At 36.4% G+C, this 19210-nt stretch overlaps 2 protein-coding genes across 2 annotated transcripts in view; one reads left to right on the top strand and one right to left on the bottom strand.

The window, feature by feature from the left end:
- LOC143240573 (elongation factor-like GTPase 1) overlaps positions 1–19210 on the bottom strand; it is a 201302-nt gene that overhangs the window by 57147 nt on the left and 124945 nt on the right. The gene's annotated exons all lie outside the window — the stretch shown is intronic.
- Positions 7219–19210, top strand: part of LOC143241024 (protein giant-lens-like) — a 43051-nt gene continuing 31059 nt past the window's right edge. Inside the window, exon 1 of the mRNA XM_076484440.1 lies at positions 7219–7734. Coding sequence (XP_076340555.1) covers positions 7570–7734 — 165 coding nt within the window. The 5' untranslated portion in view covers positions 7219–7569. The remainder of the gene's footprint in view (positions 7735–19210) is intronic.

Genomic DNA, 19210 nt, shown 5'->3' with positions numbered 1-19210 from the left:
AATTTTCATTTCTGAAACATAAAATACAGGAAAATCAAATTGTTCCTTACTGTGTTCCAAGATTAGAAAGTAGCTGAATACTTAATACAAGCAGACAGAAAAAAAGACGTGTCTCTTAACCCTAACCCTAAGTCACATGACTTGAGTCATATTGAATATATCCATTTTAACCCTTTCTACCCAGTCGACTTTTTAAACTAATTTTTCTAGAGTATTCATGTACTAAAATACACAATATTATGTTGGTTATAATGTTCTTAATGTATCTAAGTCTCACATGTTTTAAACCAAAATGGCATTAATACTGTAATTACGTTGGAGTAATTTCATAACTATTTTATACTTATTTACAGTGAGAGTTAGTAAAACTACATGACGTCATACAGAATGGACACATCGGTATTATTACGTAATGTTGCTGTTGCAACTTTAGCGTAAATTTAGTTTCACAGATGACGGGACGCGAACTTTGAATACTGAAATCCACTGCGCCACGCCCGGCCCAAACTGATATTTAAATACGGCAAAGGATAATTATGTCACGTCAAGTTAACAAGAAAAAACTATCGCTAGAAACCGGTGCAACTATAAAACGGCAAGAAATTCTTAATAAGCCAGCACGTGTCATGTATTCTATTTGGATATAGCCGAAAAACGGGACTCCTAGCGACGATTTGAGAATAACTTGTCAATTAATGTGGAAATATATGTTTCCCCAATGTGCTAAGTTGACCCATGTATTCGACCTACTTAGTAAAAATATAAAATATGAATTTCTGGAAACTTTAAGAAATTGCAAGATACATAACAAACAAAGTGAAAGTGACACACACACATAATTCAAAGAAAATGCAACTTATGATATCACACGTGCTAATAATGCCGACAATTATAGTGACAACATTTCTATTATAAACTTTCAACACTTTCTCTGAGGTCATCTGAACAATCCCAGAAACCAGACTGCCAATGGGCAGTCACATGTCAAAAACAACAATATGTAACTTACGTTCCATCACCAGATCGGTACAGTAATATCAGTTGGGCAGTCACATGTCAAAAACAACAATATGTAACTTACGTTCCATCACCAGATCGGTACAGTAATATCAGTTGGGCAGTCACATGTCAAAAACAACAATATGTAACTTACGTTCCATCACCAGATCGGTACAGTAATATCAGTTGAGCAGTCACATGTCAAAAACAACAATATGTAACTTACGTTCCATCACCAGATCTGTACAGTTATATCAGTTCATTTACAACAATCTAAGCAACTTCCAAATGACGTTTTGATTGTCAGGTAAAGTTCACATCTTCAGATGTTATTTGTTACCCTTGGGCTAAAGAAAGTGATGTATATAAAGGTCAGTAGTCCACACTTTGAAAACGTACGATAGTTAGTATTTGCCACCAAACTTTGCACCTTTTTAGTTTTTGTTATGATAGCGTCCAAAGTCAATGTCAAAGGCGTAGTATTTTACACCGCATTATCTAGGGTATTAACCCTTAAATATTTAACCTGTTTTGATACGATTCACCACTGGGGGAGTCCAAATATTTTGGTAGTTTTTATCTGGCTACAGCTAAAAATAGTGCGAATCGTTAATTTTCTGTGAATAAAAAATAGAGAACTCTTAACAAAAATACTGAAATATTCGTAGTAATTTTGGTAACACTTTCTCGAGGGAGTCCTATATTTTAGGGGCATTGTAACTAACAATATCAGATACTCAAAAACAATCCGTTACAAAAACAATCTGTCACATAAACAGTTTAGAAAAAAAAAATCAATTCCGTGTTGACCACACAAACGACTTTCGTCAATGCGAAATGCAAGTATCGCTCGGATGTCCTTCAAGGAATTCTTATCTCAAGTACTGTGTGCGCTTAGACAAATATACTCGTCAAGATAAAGAAAGAAGGTTACACACTCCAATATCACTCCCCACATCAACAGGGGAACAACTGAACACATCTAATCATCGACGTTACCTGAAATGTCTTTGTTTATGTTTATAATTGTTGACCTCAAGTATGTTTTAAACCTCTCATAATTGTAGCTCAAAACTAGAAGTAAACAGTTTTGTGCCCAGTGTGACTGACATTCATGTCAAGGTATGGCAAAACGCCCAAGTGCTTTTAAGGTATTGAAAAATAAACTTAAGTAATACAAATTGATCTGGAGATATAAACGTTCGAAAACATGCCACATTTTAAAACATAACAATCGTGTAAAAACAGTTTCAATGAAACCTACAATAAAATCAATAATTATGATATTTATTCCTAAAAGTTAAGCAAAACCGAATAAAACATGTATAAAGTGATGTACTGAAGTGACTTTTAAACACAGCTATTTACAAATAATTGTTTATAGAGTATATTAAATAACCGAAGTAAGTACGAGTTGTTGACCAATGTTTAAATTCTGAAATAAATAAAAACATGTAAACCACTACTTTGCAAGGTTAACAATGCCACGTACACTGGGAACCCTAAGTGGACATTAATGGGTTTAAACACAGGTGATAACATAAAGACAGACATGCAGAAATCTCTTATTCAGTTCAACAATTTATGAAATGAAGGCCTAATGTAGCTTGTCGAGTTGCGAACATGGGAAAGCAAAAGGTTCGCGACCTCGGTATTCAACTAACAGTAGCTGTGTAGGAGGGCGGTAACTGTTGATTAATTGCTGGTTAACAGGTCCGAATTAGAACCAGTTGTACTTGATCTTGGAGGTCTCTGATGACTCGACCGTTTAGATCATGTGCTGCATTAGGTACAGTTTATATTGAAAATATTGAACACTAATAAACAATCAGATACATTGTGCTTGATAGCTCAGGACACCAAGAAACGTATTTGTCGTTTGGGTTTCCTACTAAAATTTACAAGTTGTTTGTTATATCTTGTTGTTAATTTGTTTATTATACAATGGGTTATCTGTACTGTGCTCACCACAAGTATCGAAACCCGATTTTTAGTATTATATGTCTTAAGACTTACTCCTAAGCCATTGGTGGTGGTGAGATGACAATAAATATGCTCACCTCGCCCTAATTTTCAAGTGGTGAAAAACCAGCTAGCCAGTCAACACCACCCATCGTCAACTCCTGATGGGATTGACCAGTAAATCATAACTGCTCCACAGTTCAGAGTGCATATTCTATGACGGAATTCGAACTCGCGACCCACAGGTTTAAAATGGAGTGTCCAGGCTTAATAAATAGAGAGAGACGTACATTATACCACACTGAATATGTGTTTTATAAAAGATTAAAAATACAATGTACTATTGTTAAAGTCTGACAGTATTTTGTAGTCTGATTCAGAGAAGGCACATTTCCCCAAAAGATTTCCAACAATGCTGACTTATATTTCAAAATTCCAGAAATCCTAAGAAAAAAAAAAAAAAGAGAATGTTTTTTCTGAGTATTTATTTAACAAAGTTGTTCAACAACGTAAAGGCACCGTTCTCAATTCTATCCACAAATTCTAGGGGCACTTGAAACACATCTTTAACTATTATCAGATATTACATATAAACATTTTGGAAGTTTTCTATTAAACCGACCGTTTACGTTATGTTGTTCAGTGACATATTTTTTATGCACCTACAACAGTTTATTTTTGTACCCAAATGTCCAAAGAATTTTAAAGCAAATACTTTTTGTTTTACTATTATGCACGAGGAGTTGATTTCTAACTCTGCAGGAATGGAACTATCAGTAACTTCTATCAGAGTATCTTCATAAACTAAAAAACAAGACAATAATTAAAAAAACTCATTTAAATTTAATGTATTGTTCTAAATGTGTTTATACGATATCATAAAAAGTTAGAGTATAGTGTACTCTCAATCGGGTACAACACTGGTTAGAGTATAGTGTACTCTGAATCGGATACAACACTCTTTGTTAGCGACATTTCTGGTCGTAATCCCAATATCTCAGGAGGTTTTGCCAGCTTATGAAATTCAGCTTAGTACCAAAATCCAGACACTAAGTTAACAATTCAAAATAAAAAGAACAACAAATACCATAAAATATGACTACATATATATTAAACATTTTAATCAAAATTCTAAATGAAATCAACAATAAACATAAAGTAAACTTAGTAACACGGTCTAATAAAAATATGCAAAATACAAATTGTTTCTCTGTCGATAATGTATACCTCAGTTACATGTTATTGCTTAAAATACACAAACATTCAGCTTCAGTTTAACTACAGAACTATATACAAAGTGTAGAAACACTTATAAACCTATTTGTTTATATTACATATCCGACTTTTTTCTGTTCTCCTGGTACTGTAATACTGGTTTTAGTTGATTACTTGTTTTTGCTGAAAGCAGAAACCTGTACGTATGTTGTTATGATAATGCCCATTCTCCAAGGTTGCATTGCACTGTCCTGACAAGACTTTGTCCATAATAACTAGTTGTGAGTAGTTTCCTCCAAGTCCAACTTTCCCAGTGTTCCTTTTAATCAGGATCAACGAGTCACACTCAGAACTTCTAATGACGTACACTTATTCCATTTTTGTTTATACCACTTACCGTTGGTCACAACAACCACTCACATTCATTACCTTAATTATCTATGATAATTAAGCTCACTTGTACAGTTTAAAATCTTTACGTCTACAGTTTTAACACTAATGAACAGAACTTCATTGTTCAAGTTAATGATATATAACTAGAACTCCTGAACATATCTTTGTTCTGTTCTGGTCTTTAAACAATAATGACTATCTAAACATATATTTTGCAACTGTTTTTTTTTTTTTGTAAGACTACTAGTTATGTTTATTTTTTGCTGTTGTTCAAATATACAGTCATGTCTTGCAGAAACCCTCTCTGATGATAGACTATTGTCCAGAAACCCTCTCTGATGATAGACTATTGTCCAGAAACCCTCTCTGATGATAGACTATTGTCCAGAAACCCTCTCTGATGATAGACTATTGTCCAGAAACCCTCTCTGATGATAGACTATTGTCCAGAAACCTTCGCTGATGATAGACTATTGTCCAGAAACCCTCTCTGATGATAGACTATTGTCCAGAAACCTTCTCTGATGACAGACTATTGTCCAGAAACCCTCTCTGATGATAGACTATTGTCCAGAAACCCTCTCTGATGATAGACTATTGTCCAGAAACCTTCTCTGATGATAGACTACTGTCCAGAAACCCTCTCTGATGATAGACTATTGTCCAGAAACCTTCTCTGATGATAGACTATTGTCCAGAAACCCTCTCTGATGATAGACTATTGTCCAGAAACCTTCTCTGATGATAGACTATTGTCCATATGAGATAAAAAGGATTCTAACACTTCACACGTTTTGTGAAATGTTTGACTCTTTTAATCACACGCAAATGTTCGGATATTCAACAAATGCTTTTGAAATCTTATTTAAATTAATCGCGTGTCTCGCTGTTTCCCTTCGCACCTAAAACGTTGCGTGAAAGGAAAGCCAGTATTTCCCACTTTCCTACTTTAGAAGTGCTTTCAGGTCTTTCTTTACACGAATCAAATACGTTTAATTCAAGATGTGTTCAGAAAATTAAAAAATGTAAACGTTCCCAACAGAATTTAGTTCATATCTGTTAGACTTACTCAAGAGTTATAAACCCTGTTCGAGATACCTTCTGTTAACTTCATCCTCATTGGTACGTGTTCCTATTAGGTTTCACCATAAACTTTGTCCACACCATTACGTATTCTTTTTGGGTTTCATCATGGACTTTGTCCACACTGTTACGTGTTCCTTTTAGGTTTCATCATGAGCTTTATCCTCACTGTTACGTGTTTCTATTAAGATTCACCATAAGCTTTATCCTCACTATTACGTGCTCCTTTTAGGTTTCCTCATGAGCTCTGTCCCCACTGTTACGTGTTCCTCTTAAGTTTCATCGTGAACTTTATCCTCACTGTCACGTGTTCCTCTTAGGTTTCATTATGAACTTTATCCTCACTGTCACGTGTTCTTCTTAAGTTTCATCGTAAACTTTGTCCCTAGTGTTACGTGTTCCTGTTAGGTTTCATCGTAAACTTTGTCCCTAGTGTTACGTGTTCCTGTTAGGTTTCATCGTAATCTTTGTCCCTAGTGTTACGTGTTCCTGTTAGGTTTCATCGTAATCTTTGTCCCTAGTGTTACGTGTTCCTGTTAGGTTTCATCGTAATCTTTGTCCCTAGTGTTACATGTTCCTGTTAGGTTTCACCATGAACATCGTGCTCACTGTTAACTTCGATCTCATACTATTTTGAAGTTATGTTTTCCAACTTGTACCTACAAGGGTATTAATATTTCTATCAAATTAGTCAAAACTCAGACTGATATGTTGATAGGATATAGTAGAAGGAAGTCAACAACACGTACACCAACCTTGGACTAGTCTAATCTTTTATCTTACCTTCATTCGGATAACATACTCATGGCCCCACAGTACAGAGAGCGAGCGATATTTTATTTTGTAGTAACGAGATAGGAACCACAAGGATGTACAACCTGACGTGAGAACAATAATAAATCACGCCCGGTCCATAAAACGAAGAACCACATAAAATATACATCATTTATAGGTAAAATATAGAGAAAACATTTCTGAGTATATTAAAATTGTAAATACCGTTTTGAGGGCAACTTTATTCTTGTTTTGTTTGTTTGTTTGTTTTTTTAATTTCCCGCAAAGCTACACGAGGGCTATCTGCGCTAGCCGTTCCTAATTTAGCAGTGTAAGACTAGAGGGAAGACAGCTAGTCATCACCACCCACCACCAACCCTTGGGCTACTCTTTTACCAACGAATAGTGGGATTGATCGTAACATTATAACGCTCCCACGGCTGAAAGGGCGAGCATGTTTGATGCGACTGGGATTCAAACCCGCGACCATCGGATTACGAGTCGAACGCCTTAATCCACCTGACCATGCCGGGCCTTTTCTTTGGAAGAATTACAAATACTATGCCTGCTTCTTAACAAAAAGATAGTACAACTTAGGCTTAAAAACTAAAACAGTAAGCCATACCCAAATCAAAATACATTTTGTGAACATACAACTGAAATATAACCAATGAGAGGAGGCTCAGTTTTCTTTATTTCCAGAGCCCACATTTAAACAACCAATCACACCAACGATGGTACGTGGGTGGAAAAAAAACTAACAGCACGTGCTCTCTGTCCCCCCTTTTCACCACACGGCACAGGAAGCCGGACACGCTAAAATATCCCACTCCCCTCAATACGTTCTGACAGGTGTGCCCCAACTCCTCCTTCCTCGTCATGAGGGCAACCTGCCCAAGTCTTTTATCCTATCACCCCTGAGAGTGAACAAAGTAGGCCCTACCCACGTCACTAAAATGTAAGTCACTATAAATAACCTTGTAGTACAACCAACGGTACGAAACCTGAATGAGTACATAATCCAAGAGAAACGACCGCCATATCAACCGCGGGAGTGATTGTGTGGCCCTCGCGCGAACCGATTAGATCACGTGGTGTCGACCTGAACGGCCAAGATTCGTCGAACCAATTACAAAATAGTGCATGATGATTTGGTGGGAATCCGGACTGGTAAACCGTGATCCGATCTGTCGAATGTTTATCATTACATTGCTTACAACTTATATGTTCAACATTACGGCTAGCAAACAGCCCTTTAACTCCCGTCATGGGCACAAACCTCCTTTCCCGATCTTTTACCAAACAGGGGTAAGTACGTATTCTAACTATAAACGGCAGCGTAGTTTCACTCTTATTGTACGTGCAACTGATATTGTAAGATTTGTAGGACAAATTCTACGTTTCTTATCGTTACGTGTGAGGTTAAAAAACAGAAAATGCAAGAATTGTCTAACGGGTAAAAAGAATAAAAACCTTCCTAGAACAAGTTCGGGAAGGAAACAAAAATATCTTGGATAACTGTAGTGTGGATGCTAGATAGTTTACCATAATACAGTTTGGTTTGTTAAGAACAATGAATGTGTCTTGAGTTATGTTACATGAGGTAAAAAATGTTTTTTTTTTCTAGTAAGTAAATCTATTGATTTTTATACTTAAGCCTAGTTATCGTTTTCTCGTTTTCAATCCTTTAGAGTTTAGAGTACACATACACGTGTCGTTAGTACGTAAACAAGTATCGTCAGTTTAAAGAAACATGGGAAGTATTTTGAATATATTCCTATAAAAGTAGATAATGTATTAATTATTTGTCTGTGAAACAAACGTGGATCCGACAGACAGGTTCTGTAAGGCAGTGAAATCTAACGTGGTCCTCTCACTGTAACAAACCCCGAAATAAGACAAAACGTCTCTAACGTGGTCCTCTCACTGTAACAAACCCTGAAATAAGACAAAACGTCTACAAGTACATGCGAGAAGACATAACAAAACGCAGATATGTGGTTCTCTCGTCAAGTATGCCCAGATAACTGGTTACACGAATTCCAAAGTAAGATGGTAATTAATATAAGAAAAGCAATTAAACTGTTTTACTCGCACAGAAATATAATTCCTTCAATCACGCGCACACACACACTACACATTTCTTACAATGTTAGTTTAAAACATCTCTAAACAAGAACTAGTACAGCGTATTTAACGTTTAAACGTATAATCAAACTTTTTCATCTCAACTTCGTAAAAGCCGAAATCTGTCTCCTTTTTTATTAAACTTTTATCTTAAAATGGCCCTTCATTTGTATCCACCTTCAAACAGAAGGTGTGTACATGTTAGAACACAGAAGAACGCTCCATACATCTATGTGAAGTGACAAGGAACTAAAATACTAACTCATTCCCTGTTATTAAATTTTAAACAAACTTTTAAGTAACATGTTCAATCGGTTTGTTACCAGAAACAAGGAAGCGGTCAATAAATACTGTCATGTTATAACTTACAATATTTAACGTCTAACTACATTGGTACAGTTTAGTCTGCTGTTACACCTAACTACATTGGTACAGTTTAGTCTGTTGTTACACCTAACTCCAGTGGTACAGTTTAGTCTGTTGTTACACCTAACTCCAGTGGTACAGTTTAGTCTGTTGTTACACCTAACTCCAGTGGTACAGTTTAGTCTGTTGTTACACCTAACTACAGTGATACAGTTTAGTCTGTCGTTACAACTAACTACAGTGGTACAGTTTAGTCTGTTGTTACACCTAACTCCAGTGGTACAATTTAGTCTGTCGTTACACCTAACCCCAGTGGTACAGTTATGCTGTCGTTACAACTAACTACGGTGGTACAGTTTAGTCTGTTGTTACACCTAACTACAGTGGTACAGTTATGCTGTCGTTACAACTAACTACGGTGGTACAGTTTAGTCTGTCGTTACAACTAACTACGGTGGTACAGTTTAGTCTGTCGTTACAACTAACTACGGTGGTACAGTTTAGTCTGTCGTTACAACTAACTACAGTGGTACAGTTTAGTCTGTCGTTACAACTAACTACGGTGGTACAGTTTAGTCTGTCGTTACAACTAACTACGGTGGTACAGTTTAGTCTGTCGTTACAACTAACTACGGTGGTACAGTTTAGTCTGTCGTTACAACTAACTACGGTGGTACAGTTTAGTCTGTCGTTACAACTAACTACAGTGGTACAGTTTAGTCTGTCGTTACAACTAACTACAGTGGTACAGTTTAGTCTGTTGTTACACCTAACTCCAGTGGTACAGTTATGCTGTCGTTACACCTAACTACGGTGGTACAGTTATGCTGTCGTTACAACTAACTACGGTGGTACAGTTATGCTGTCGTTACAACTAACTACGGTGGTACAGTTTAGTCTGTCGTTACAACTAACTACGGTGGTACAGTTTAGTCTGTCGTTACAACTAACTACAGTGGTACAGTTTAGTCTGTTGTTACACCTAATCAACACAAAGTTTCAAAAGTTGACTCATTATTAAAGACAGACTAAGTCTTCCAAGTCACTTGGGCTTTTTTCCTTTAGTTTCTTATCTCCGAGCGAGTACAAGGCGATGTGCCAAGTCAGGAGTGCTCTACTTGGTACGTACAGAAATGATTAAAATAAATGCTAACCTAAAGTTACTGTTTTTTATACAAACATTGAATACGTTCGATAATATTCTTTAACTAACTTTAATAAAGTGAAACAAAACTAGATTTTTTGTTACAAAACAAACTGACTAACCGCAATACAGACACGTTATTTGATCTGAACTTCCAGAACCAACATTCTTTAAAACATACGGTTAAGGTACTGTTAGGGAAAGAAATAATTAGCGCAGTACAGAAGTGCTACGGTCAAGTGCGTATGAATATTGTATAAACACGAGGATAAAGAGCACCTTCTCTAATTTGCTGAAACTGAACATTTCGATACACATTCACTCAACCGATGCTGTGAAAATTCCTACAGCCGGACTAAATATCTCGATCAGTTGCAGCTCGTATGCTAGAACTGATTGTCTTCTTGTTGTCACGGGCTCATTCATGGACATCAGCACGGGCTCATTCATGGACATCAGCACAAACCGGTTCCAACAAACCAAGTTAAAACGTAACATTTTATACAGTGATCAAGTCTAATTAACCCCGATAATGTAGATTTTTTGTTTGTGTGTGTGTTTTTTAGAGCAAAGCCACACCAGGCTGGTTGCTTTGTCATCTGCGGAGAATCGAACTCTGGAATTTAGCGATGTAAATCTGTAAACTTATCACTGACCAAACGTAGACTAACACTGACTGGGTGTGGGGGGCACCCTGTATTCAAAAGAGCGTGGAAAATTCTACGTAAGAATTAGACTGCGTAAAGATTTATCAACGTTTTATGCACGAGGAATCTGAAAGGCTGTTAATAGTTAAATTAATCGTTTTTTTCAGTAACACTTCAACATACTGTACATTAATGTTAAATAAATCGATTAATAAAACAAGAAGCGAGTATTATTATATCAAATAAGTTTTACAAGTAGTTCCAATCAAATATAATCATTCTGATTAAATACAGGTTACACATGACTGAAGAAGTGATTTGACGACGTGACATTACTTTGAATATAAACCAATCATGCGTGCTTAAACTCCAAATAGTATAGATGTTGTTGAATCACATATTAAGTGTTCTCGGCACCACTCCAGCTGTTGCTGGCGTGTCAGCATGGTGTGTGTACATCACTCCAGCTGTTGCTGGCGGGTCAGGATGGTGTGGACACCAGTTCTTTTTTTTTTATCGAGACGGAATGTCAGAGAACTACTCCAGCTGTTGTTGAAAATATGGTGCGCACAGACACACTGACCACACGTGACTCTGTACTTTTTTTCATGTTTTAAACTACCTCAGAACTCAACGTTCACAACAACCAGACTTGTACTAGGGTTTCATGGGTTATATGGGATAAAACCTCTAACAAACACGCACATTTGATAATAACACGAGGTAGGTTCAACACACGTGGTAATAATAATAACGAGGTAGGTTCAACACACGTGGTAATAATAACAACGAGGTAGGTTCAACACACGTGGTAATAATAACAACGAGGTAGGTTCAACACACGTGGTAATAATAACAACGAGGTAGGTTCAACACACGTGGTAATAATAATAACAAGGTAGGTTCAACACACGTGGTAATAACAACGAGGTAGGTTCAACACACGTGGTAATAATAATAACGAGGTAGGTTCAGCACACGTGGTAATAATAACAGCGAGGTAGGTTCAGCACACGTGGTAATAATAACGAGGTAGGTTCAACACACGTGGTAATAATAACAACGAGGTAGGTTCAGCACACGTGGTAATAATAACGAGGTAGGTTCAGCACACGTGGTAATAATAACGAGGTAGGTTCAACACACGTGGTAATAATAATAACGAGGTAGGTTCAGCACACGTGGTAATAATAATAACGAGGTAGGTTCAACACACGTGGTAATAATAATAACGAGGTAGGTTCAACACACGTGGTAATAATAATAACGAGGTAGGTTCAACACACGTGGTAATAATAATAACGAGGTAGGTTTACATGTAACAAATTGCTTTTTATCCATACGATCATTTATCATCTGTTCCGGCGCTACTCAACCAATTTATAAAGCAATGAGTTAAAAAAATAATACAAACACACACCACCTCGTGTGATAGTCGACTACCGATTTCTCGCATAACAAGTCATACAAGGGCTATCTGCCTACATTTGTATTTCTGGTAAAGTTGCAAGGAACCGTCCTTATTTTTAACTACTGGCAATAAGGAAAACCACCAATCAGTAGAGCCAAACTTCCACGCTAATAGACTGACTTCTACTCTTATAACGTACCCATAGTTTAAAGTGATGAAAATACTTTCTCGTATTAAACGGATTCGAACCCAGTTCATGGTTTACGAACCTTAACGTTCTAGCACAGGGTGCAACCATCATCGTGTACAAATTACTTTTACTACACGAGTCTCTACCAATAAGAAAATAAATACAGTTTAGTATACAAGGTTTAACCCTAAGCTACTCTGGAGCCCAATCAGAACACTGTACATATCAGAGGTTTTATAAAAAAGTTATAAAAATTATTTACGTAAACTTTAATTGAGTTTAAGTTTCTTTTAGAGAAAGCCACACTGAGCGATCAGCTATGTCCTGTAAAGGAAATCTAATCTCGAATTTTGTGTTATAATTCGGTAGACCTAATGCTCCATGGGGCCTTACCTCCGTCTTAAGGAAGAATCTGACAGACTATGCCAGTAAGATTTTAAATATGACACAAACTTAAAGAAAATTACTCGAAGGTCCAATCTAAAGAATTCTATAATTGTATGGTGTTGTCATCGTTTAAAACATATTCATCTGTTCTAATAAATAAACTATGAGTTAAAGTCTGTAGGAAACTCGTAGAAACTTGTTTGCCAAGCATGTAATCGTGTTCTCGTAAGACTGGGCTAAAGGTACTCCCGATTAGAATAAAAGCAAAAATTAGGGTCAACACATGTCGTGATATAAACTTTTACCCTGTCACAGCAGGCTATAATCTCGCGAGCAGAACGAACCAGATTAAACCATTACGTAAGGGGAAAGTTGTGGAGTACATAGTGAAAGAAGCGAATTTTTTTGGAATTAATTCATCCAATCTTTATCTCTCCTAACCAAACATGTCATTTTTCCCGAAATGTATTCCGACGCGGACTTTTTTTTTAATGTCTACGAAAATGTTCCCATGTGCAGCTGTTTCTTGCTGCATTAGTTTGAAGTAATTTTCGTTATTTCCGTTATAAATGTGATACTTAGTTACCTAGAAAGACTCGATCGTACGAGTTGGTTACTAACCGACAGCTCAACAACGAATTAGCGTGGCTTAATTTGTTTAAACCAAAAAAGCACGTGGTTAAAACTCCTGGATTCTAACCTAATACAATACATTTCGTGACATATCCTTGTCAGTTTTAACAGTATCCAATAAAATGACTCGTGTGATATATCATAATCGTCTGAAACAGCACCAATATAAAATATATATATATTAGATGAAATAAAAATAGTGACATTTACAGCAGACAAAACGACATATATGTTTCATAAAAATTATTTGAAAATGTTATTGTTATGGACAGAAGACTTGTGCCTTGTAAGTGATGGGAAATCTTCACTACGTTTCCATCTTAACACTTTAAAAGGTCTCATTCTTACATATTCTAAACAGCATAACTTTCCACAACATTACAAAAGTTTTGTAAATTATATCGCAATGTTTGAACGTTGATAACAGTTTGAACGTTCTTGTCATTAGCATGTAGTGTTGGGTAGGGCCTACTTCCGCTGCCAACATAACTCCTGGGGGGAAAACCGAGCGAACAGGTGGGGAGGGATCCCATGAAATTTCGCAAAGGCGCCAGGGTGAGTTGGGTTATGGAAGAGACAAACACGGTCTGGTTGTATGTTGTCACCTTTTACACAACTACACTACAGAAAGGTGTATTACAACTTTTGTCGTCAAGGGTTTAAACCAACCATATGTACGAGATGATGAGGCAAACACTGAGTACTGAAAACTGTTTCCACGTCGTAACTCGAACCTGTGATTGTGACCAATACGATTTCTGTGAACATTTGTAATATTCACAAACGGCTTTCTTCGATACATCCAAACAAACTGGAAAATAAATGCAATTATAAAAAGTTAAAGTAGCATTGTTACTCGGGATTTTTTTTTTCTATATCTCGTCCAATTACTCGCTGTTTATCGTCACTCACACAACACAAGATATATCAGCTACTCGCTGTTTATCGTCACTCACACAACACAAGATATACCAGCTACTCGCTGTTTATCGTCACTCACACAACACAAGATATATCAGCTACTCGCTGTTTATCGTCACTCACACAACACAAGATATATCAGCTACTCGCTGTTTATCGTCACTCACACAACACAAGAAAGATCAGCTATTTCTGCTTTCAGTGATATGTGCTAACCAATTCTAGCAGTAAGTTATACGTGGGACAAAACCACAGTTGTAGCATACAATGAAAACTACAAAGTTTCCCATCGGTATAAAAGGAAGATGCACTTTCTCACTCAAAAAAGGCGGTGCCACTAAGTCCCGCCAGGGCATTGAACCTTATAGCCTGTTTTTCCCCTTTATGTTACCTCACCGTGGCAACCCTTCTACTCTCTGTGTATATAAATATACACACAAAACCTAATTCAGATAAACGTGGCAAATTTAAACAACAAAACCACACCACGTTACGTGTCCTGTAAAACCCTACACATAACTGTATGTGGTGAGTCTAAACGCCAAAAGACAACACGTTACGTCTCCTGTAAAACCCTACATATAACTATATGTGGTGAATCTTAACACCAAAATCACACCACGTTACGTGTCGTGTAAAAACCTACACAGAACTATATGTGGTGAATCTTAACACCAAAATCACACCACGTTACGTCTCGTGTAAAAACGTACACACAACTATATGTGGTGAATCTTAACACCAAAATAACAACACGTCACGTATCGTGTAAAAACCTACACATGCATCCCCTTCAACATGTAAAAATAACCACGAGCAGACAAATATTAACATACATGACATATAAAGAAAACTTGCGGTCTACAGTGATACGATGTAATATAGTAACCAATAAACGGGTAACAACAGAACTTGAGGAAAAATAAAGATAACTTAGACTGACGAATAGAATTTGATATTTTCTTGTTGGATAATATTTACTAATAATCAGTAATGATATCAGTGAAAATACGAGAGTAAACAAAACAAACTGAGAAACGTTTGGTGCAACTAGTTTCAACATAATAGTGTAATGTTTACACGTTCAGTTAGATTAACAACTGAAACAGTCCATACGTTTAATTACATCACATTAACAATCACATCAATTCAACTGGATTACATTAACAATCACATCAACTCGACCAGTCCACACGTTTCACTAGATTACATTAACAATCACATCAACTCGACCAGTCCACACGTTTCACTAGATTACATTAACAATCACATCAACTCGACCAGTCCACACGTTTCACTAGATTACATTAACAATCACATCAACTCGACCAGTCCACACGTTTCACTAGATTACATTAACAATCACATCAACTCGACCAGTCCACACGGATTACATTAACAATCACATCAACTCGACCAGTCCACACGTTTCACTAGATTACATTAACAATCACATCAACTCGACCAATCCACACGTTTCACTAGATTACATTAACAATCACATCAACGCGACCAGTCCACACTTTTAATCATATCATATTAACCATATATACAAAATGTACCATTGTAAATTGGAATAATATAACGAATGAAAGCGACAGAAATGTTTACCAGATCACCACAATCAAGAATGACCGATAACACTATAGAATAACAAAACTACAAGTTCCAGATTCAATACCTTCCTATCGATAGCTAATCAATCACCAAACACGAAATAATCTTTCAAAAATCAAATGGAAAACGTTTTCCACTGTTGCTTATAAACATGTTACGATACATACAAAACTGGACATGTAACAAAATCAACCGACTCAGACGTTAGTTTAAAGGCTCGTCTTTATAAAATATTACATTCATTTCATGTTTCTCGCTTTTGTTCGAAGCATTCCATATCGTTATTCTATTTTAACGTTCATAGCCGAGTTTAGGCGTGGGTGGACAAATGACCAATCTGTTAGACAACGACGCCTGTGGGGGATACCGTTACATAAATATAAATAAATCGAAGATACAGTGTGGGTCAAAAATATAAAATGGACATTAAAAAATGTCAAAATAAACAATATTGTGCACCAAATGGACAAGAAAATCCCAAAATTCCACATGTATAGCTTCTATTAAGAACGTCAAAACACATCTGTACACTTGATGTACAGAATGTCCAAGATGGACAGGTTCCATTAAAGGGTCAAAAAACATAACCTTGTATAACAAGTGGAGAAGAATATCGTTATTACTTTGGAACTACATGCTGGGTCCACGGTTTGTTATCACATCGTGTACCGTAAGAGTAACGGTCAAATCCCACTCTAAGGTCAAATTTGAATAGCTGGTTTTTGTTAATTAGCTGCCTACCGATGATCCAACAGTGAAAATCAGGTACATGCTGATAACCTTCGCTGGCTTTTAGTACAAATCATAAAATAAATCACTATTATCAGAATAACTGAAACGTAATCGGTTTCACTTTCTTATAGCTCGGAGAAATAAGTTAAACATCACGATTTATACATAAAAATAATTTATAAAAGTTAGTACTAGACTCAACTTTTGTTTTTAAATTATTATTTACTTTAAGGGCTGGAGCATCGATGACAAGAAATATTCAATTATATTCAAATACTGAAGAGGAAATACCCAAAGCTAGAATGAATGATAAATTGGTACACACAAATTATTCGCCCTACAGTAGCGCCTCAAGCAAACCTTCTTAACCCTAACTCTAACCTTAAAAAGAAACACACTAATTTAATGGTACCAATCGCAGAGTTACAAAAGAATTTTCAAATTCGTGTTGTGAATTTCTTTGAAGTGAAGTATGAGTTAAAGACCAGTTATACATGCGTCTGTACTCTGAATGACCTTGGAATCTCCTCTGGTCCTGAGGTCGATCAAGGTGAATTGCTGAATACCGGGTCATTAAAACAGTTTTTAAGATAACATCAAAACGACATTTCTGATGGGTAGAAAAAAATGAAGGAAGAAAAAAAAACATAGAAAAGTCCCCCCCCCTACTCCTTCCTCCACTGCAGAGTCCCGGCTGGCCCAATAATAGTTGTACTTTCATGGGCTAACAAAAAGTTATACAAACATGTCTACAACATCATGGCTATTGAATGGAGCCAATAAAACAGCTCTGCTGTCGTGAAGTAATTACTTACGTCTAGGAGTAATTCTGAACTATAACACGAACGCGATACCTTCTGTAGTAGGCACAAGTATTTGGAAGCTGGTCTGTAAAAATGCGATACGTTCATATTTTCGGTGCTATTGGGTTACTTTCCCAATTCTTAGTCAACTAAGTTGAATAATCTTACAGAAATTAAAACATTCGACAGAAGTATTTTTCATACCACAACAAAACTATCCCGATCATAACATATTACACGCGCAAAGAAATAATATGGAGCAACCACTTACAAACATTATGTAATTATCCGTTTGAATATCAAATAAAATTGCATACTTAACAGGTCGAAATGATTGCCCATCGATGAGCTGAAAGGCTAATGATGCTAAAATTTGTGGTTCTATCCCTGAATTAAACATGATGGGAGACTATATTTGGGGGCTGATACGTGAAAGTGATTTATATTGCAGTCGCAAATCTCGAAAAACTACTCAATTTTTGTTCATTTTTGAATAACTTTAGTATAAATACATGTAAATCTTGATTCATATGTTGTTTTATTTAAACCTTATGTAAATGAAAATGTGCAAATTTGCCCGTTTTTACATAGAAAATATTTTAATTTCTAAATTTCGTTATCCAGGTCACAAAAGCAAAGTTTGAAGGGAATAATGGTCATTTTCTGTACTTTTATAACATAAGTAATTAAGAAATAACACATACTATCGAGGAACAAAATTTGTGTTACATTGTGGTTTTAATTACTAATTATATTCAATCTTACATTTCGGCTACTAATCTGTTGCTCTACTGACTGATGTACCCTATCTTCGTACTGAACCTTTTTGTTTGTTTTTGAATAGTCTTCGTCAGCCAATCATGTCATAGAACATCATTTTCAAACTAATCGTCTCTCTAGTTCAGTGGTAATCACTATCTATGACAGAAATGTTCATACATAAAAAATTCTGCAGCCACAAAAAGGCGTTTTTTTATATATTCATGTGGTGTGATTAGTTTGATTCAAGGTCAGACTTTTAGTGAGGTTAATAAGAAAATCATAAACGTATGTAGAAGTAGTAGTGTTTGTTATTATCCTCTGACATGTTGGGATGACCGAGTCCCCTATAAATGCTGATAGTTTTAATTTTAGACAAATAGGTTTATGTGTATAAACTGTGCGCACGGTACTAATTTGTAAATCCATGACCTCACAATGTTTGACGTCATTAAACACACCCATTGGGATATATTATTCTCAGCTAGGGATTTTTTCCCCCTTGTCTTTTGTATTCAATACCGGAAGCCTCTCTTTTTTATTATTGTTATTCTCACTTCTCCACCAATAATAAATGGACTATTCTTCTGACAGATAGAAGGCTTTTGTGTTATATTAAAACACGAACTAAAGTGTTTTTCAGCAAATTAAATTCCGTATCCAGACCGACACTCCAGAATCTACTACAACTAAGATTATAGCACTGTCCACTCCACTGGTGACCACTATATAGAGCCCCCACTGCTGAAAATATTATAACACTGCCCACTCCACTGTTGACCACCATATAGAGCCCCCACTGCTGAAAATATTATAACACTGCCCACTCCACTGTTGACCACCATATAGAGCCCCCACTGCTGAAAATATTATAACACTGCCCACTCCACTGTTGACCACCATATAGAGCCCCCACTGCTGAAAATATTATAACACTGCCCACTCCACTGTTGATCACCATATAGAGCCCCCACTGCTGAAAAGATTATAACACTGTCCACTCCACTGGTGACCACCATATAGAGCCCCCACTGCTGAAAAGATTAT

Source organism: Tachypleus tridentatus, chromosome 13 (genome assembly GCF_004210375.1).
Source record: "Tachypleus tridentatus isolate NWPU-2018 chromosome 13, ASM421037v1, whole genome shotgun sequence".
Classification (NCBI taxonomy): domain Eukaryota; kingdom Metazoa; phylum Arthropoda; class Merostomata; order Xiphosura; family Limulidae; genus Tachypleus; species Tachypleus tridentatus.
This window is presented reverse-complemented; position numbering and strand designations above follow the sequence as displayed.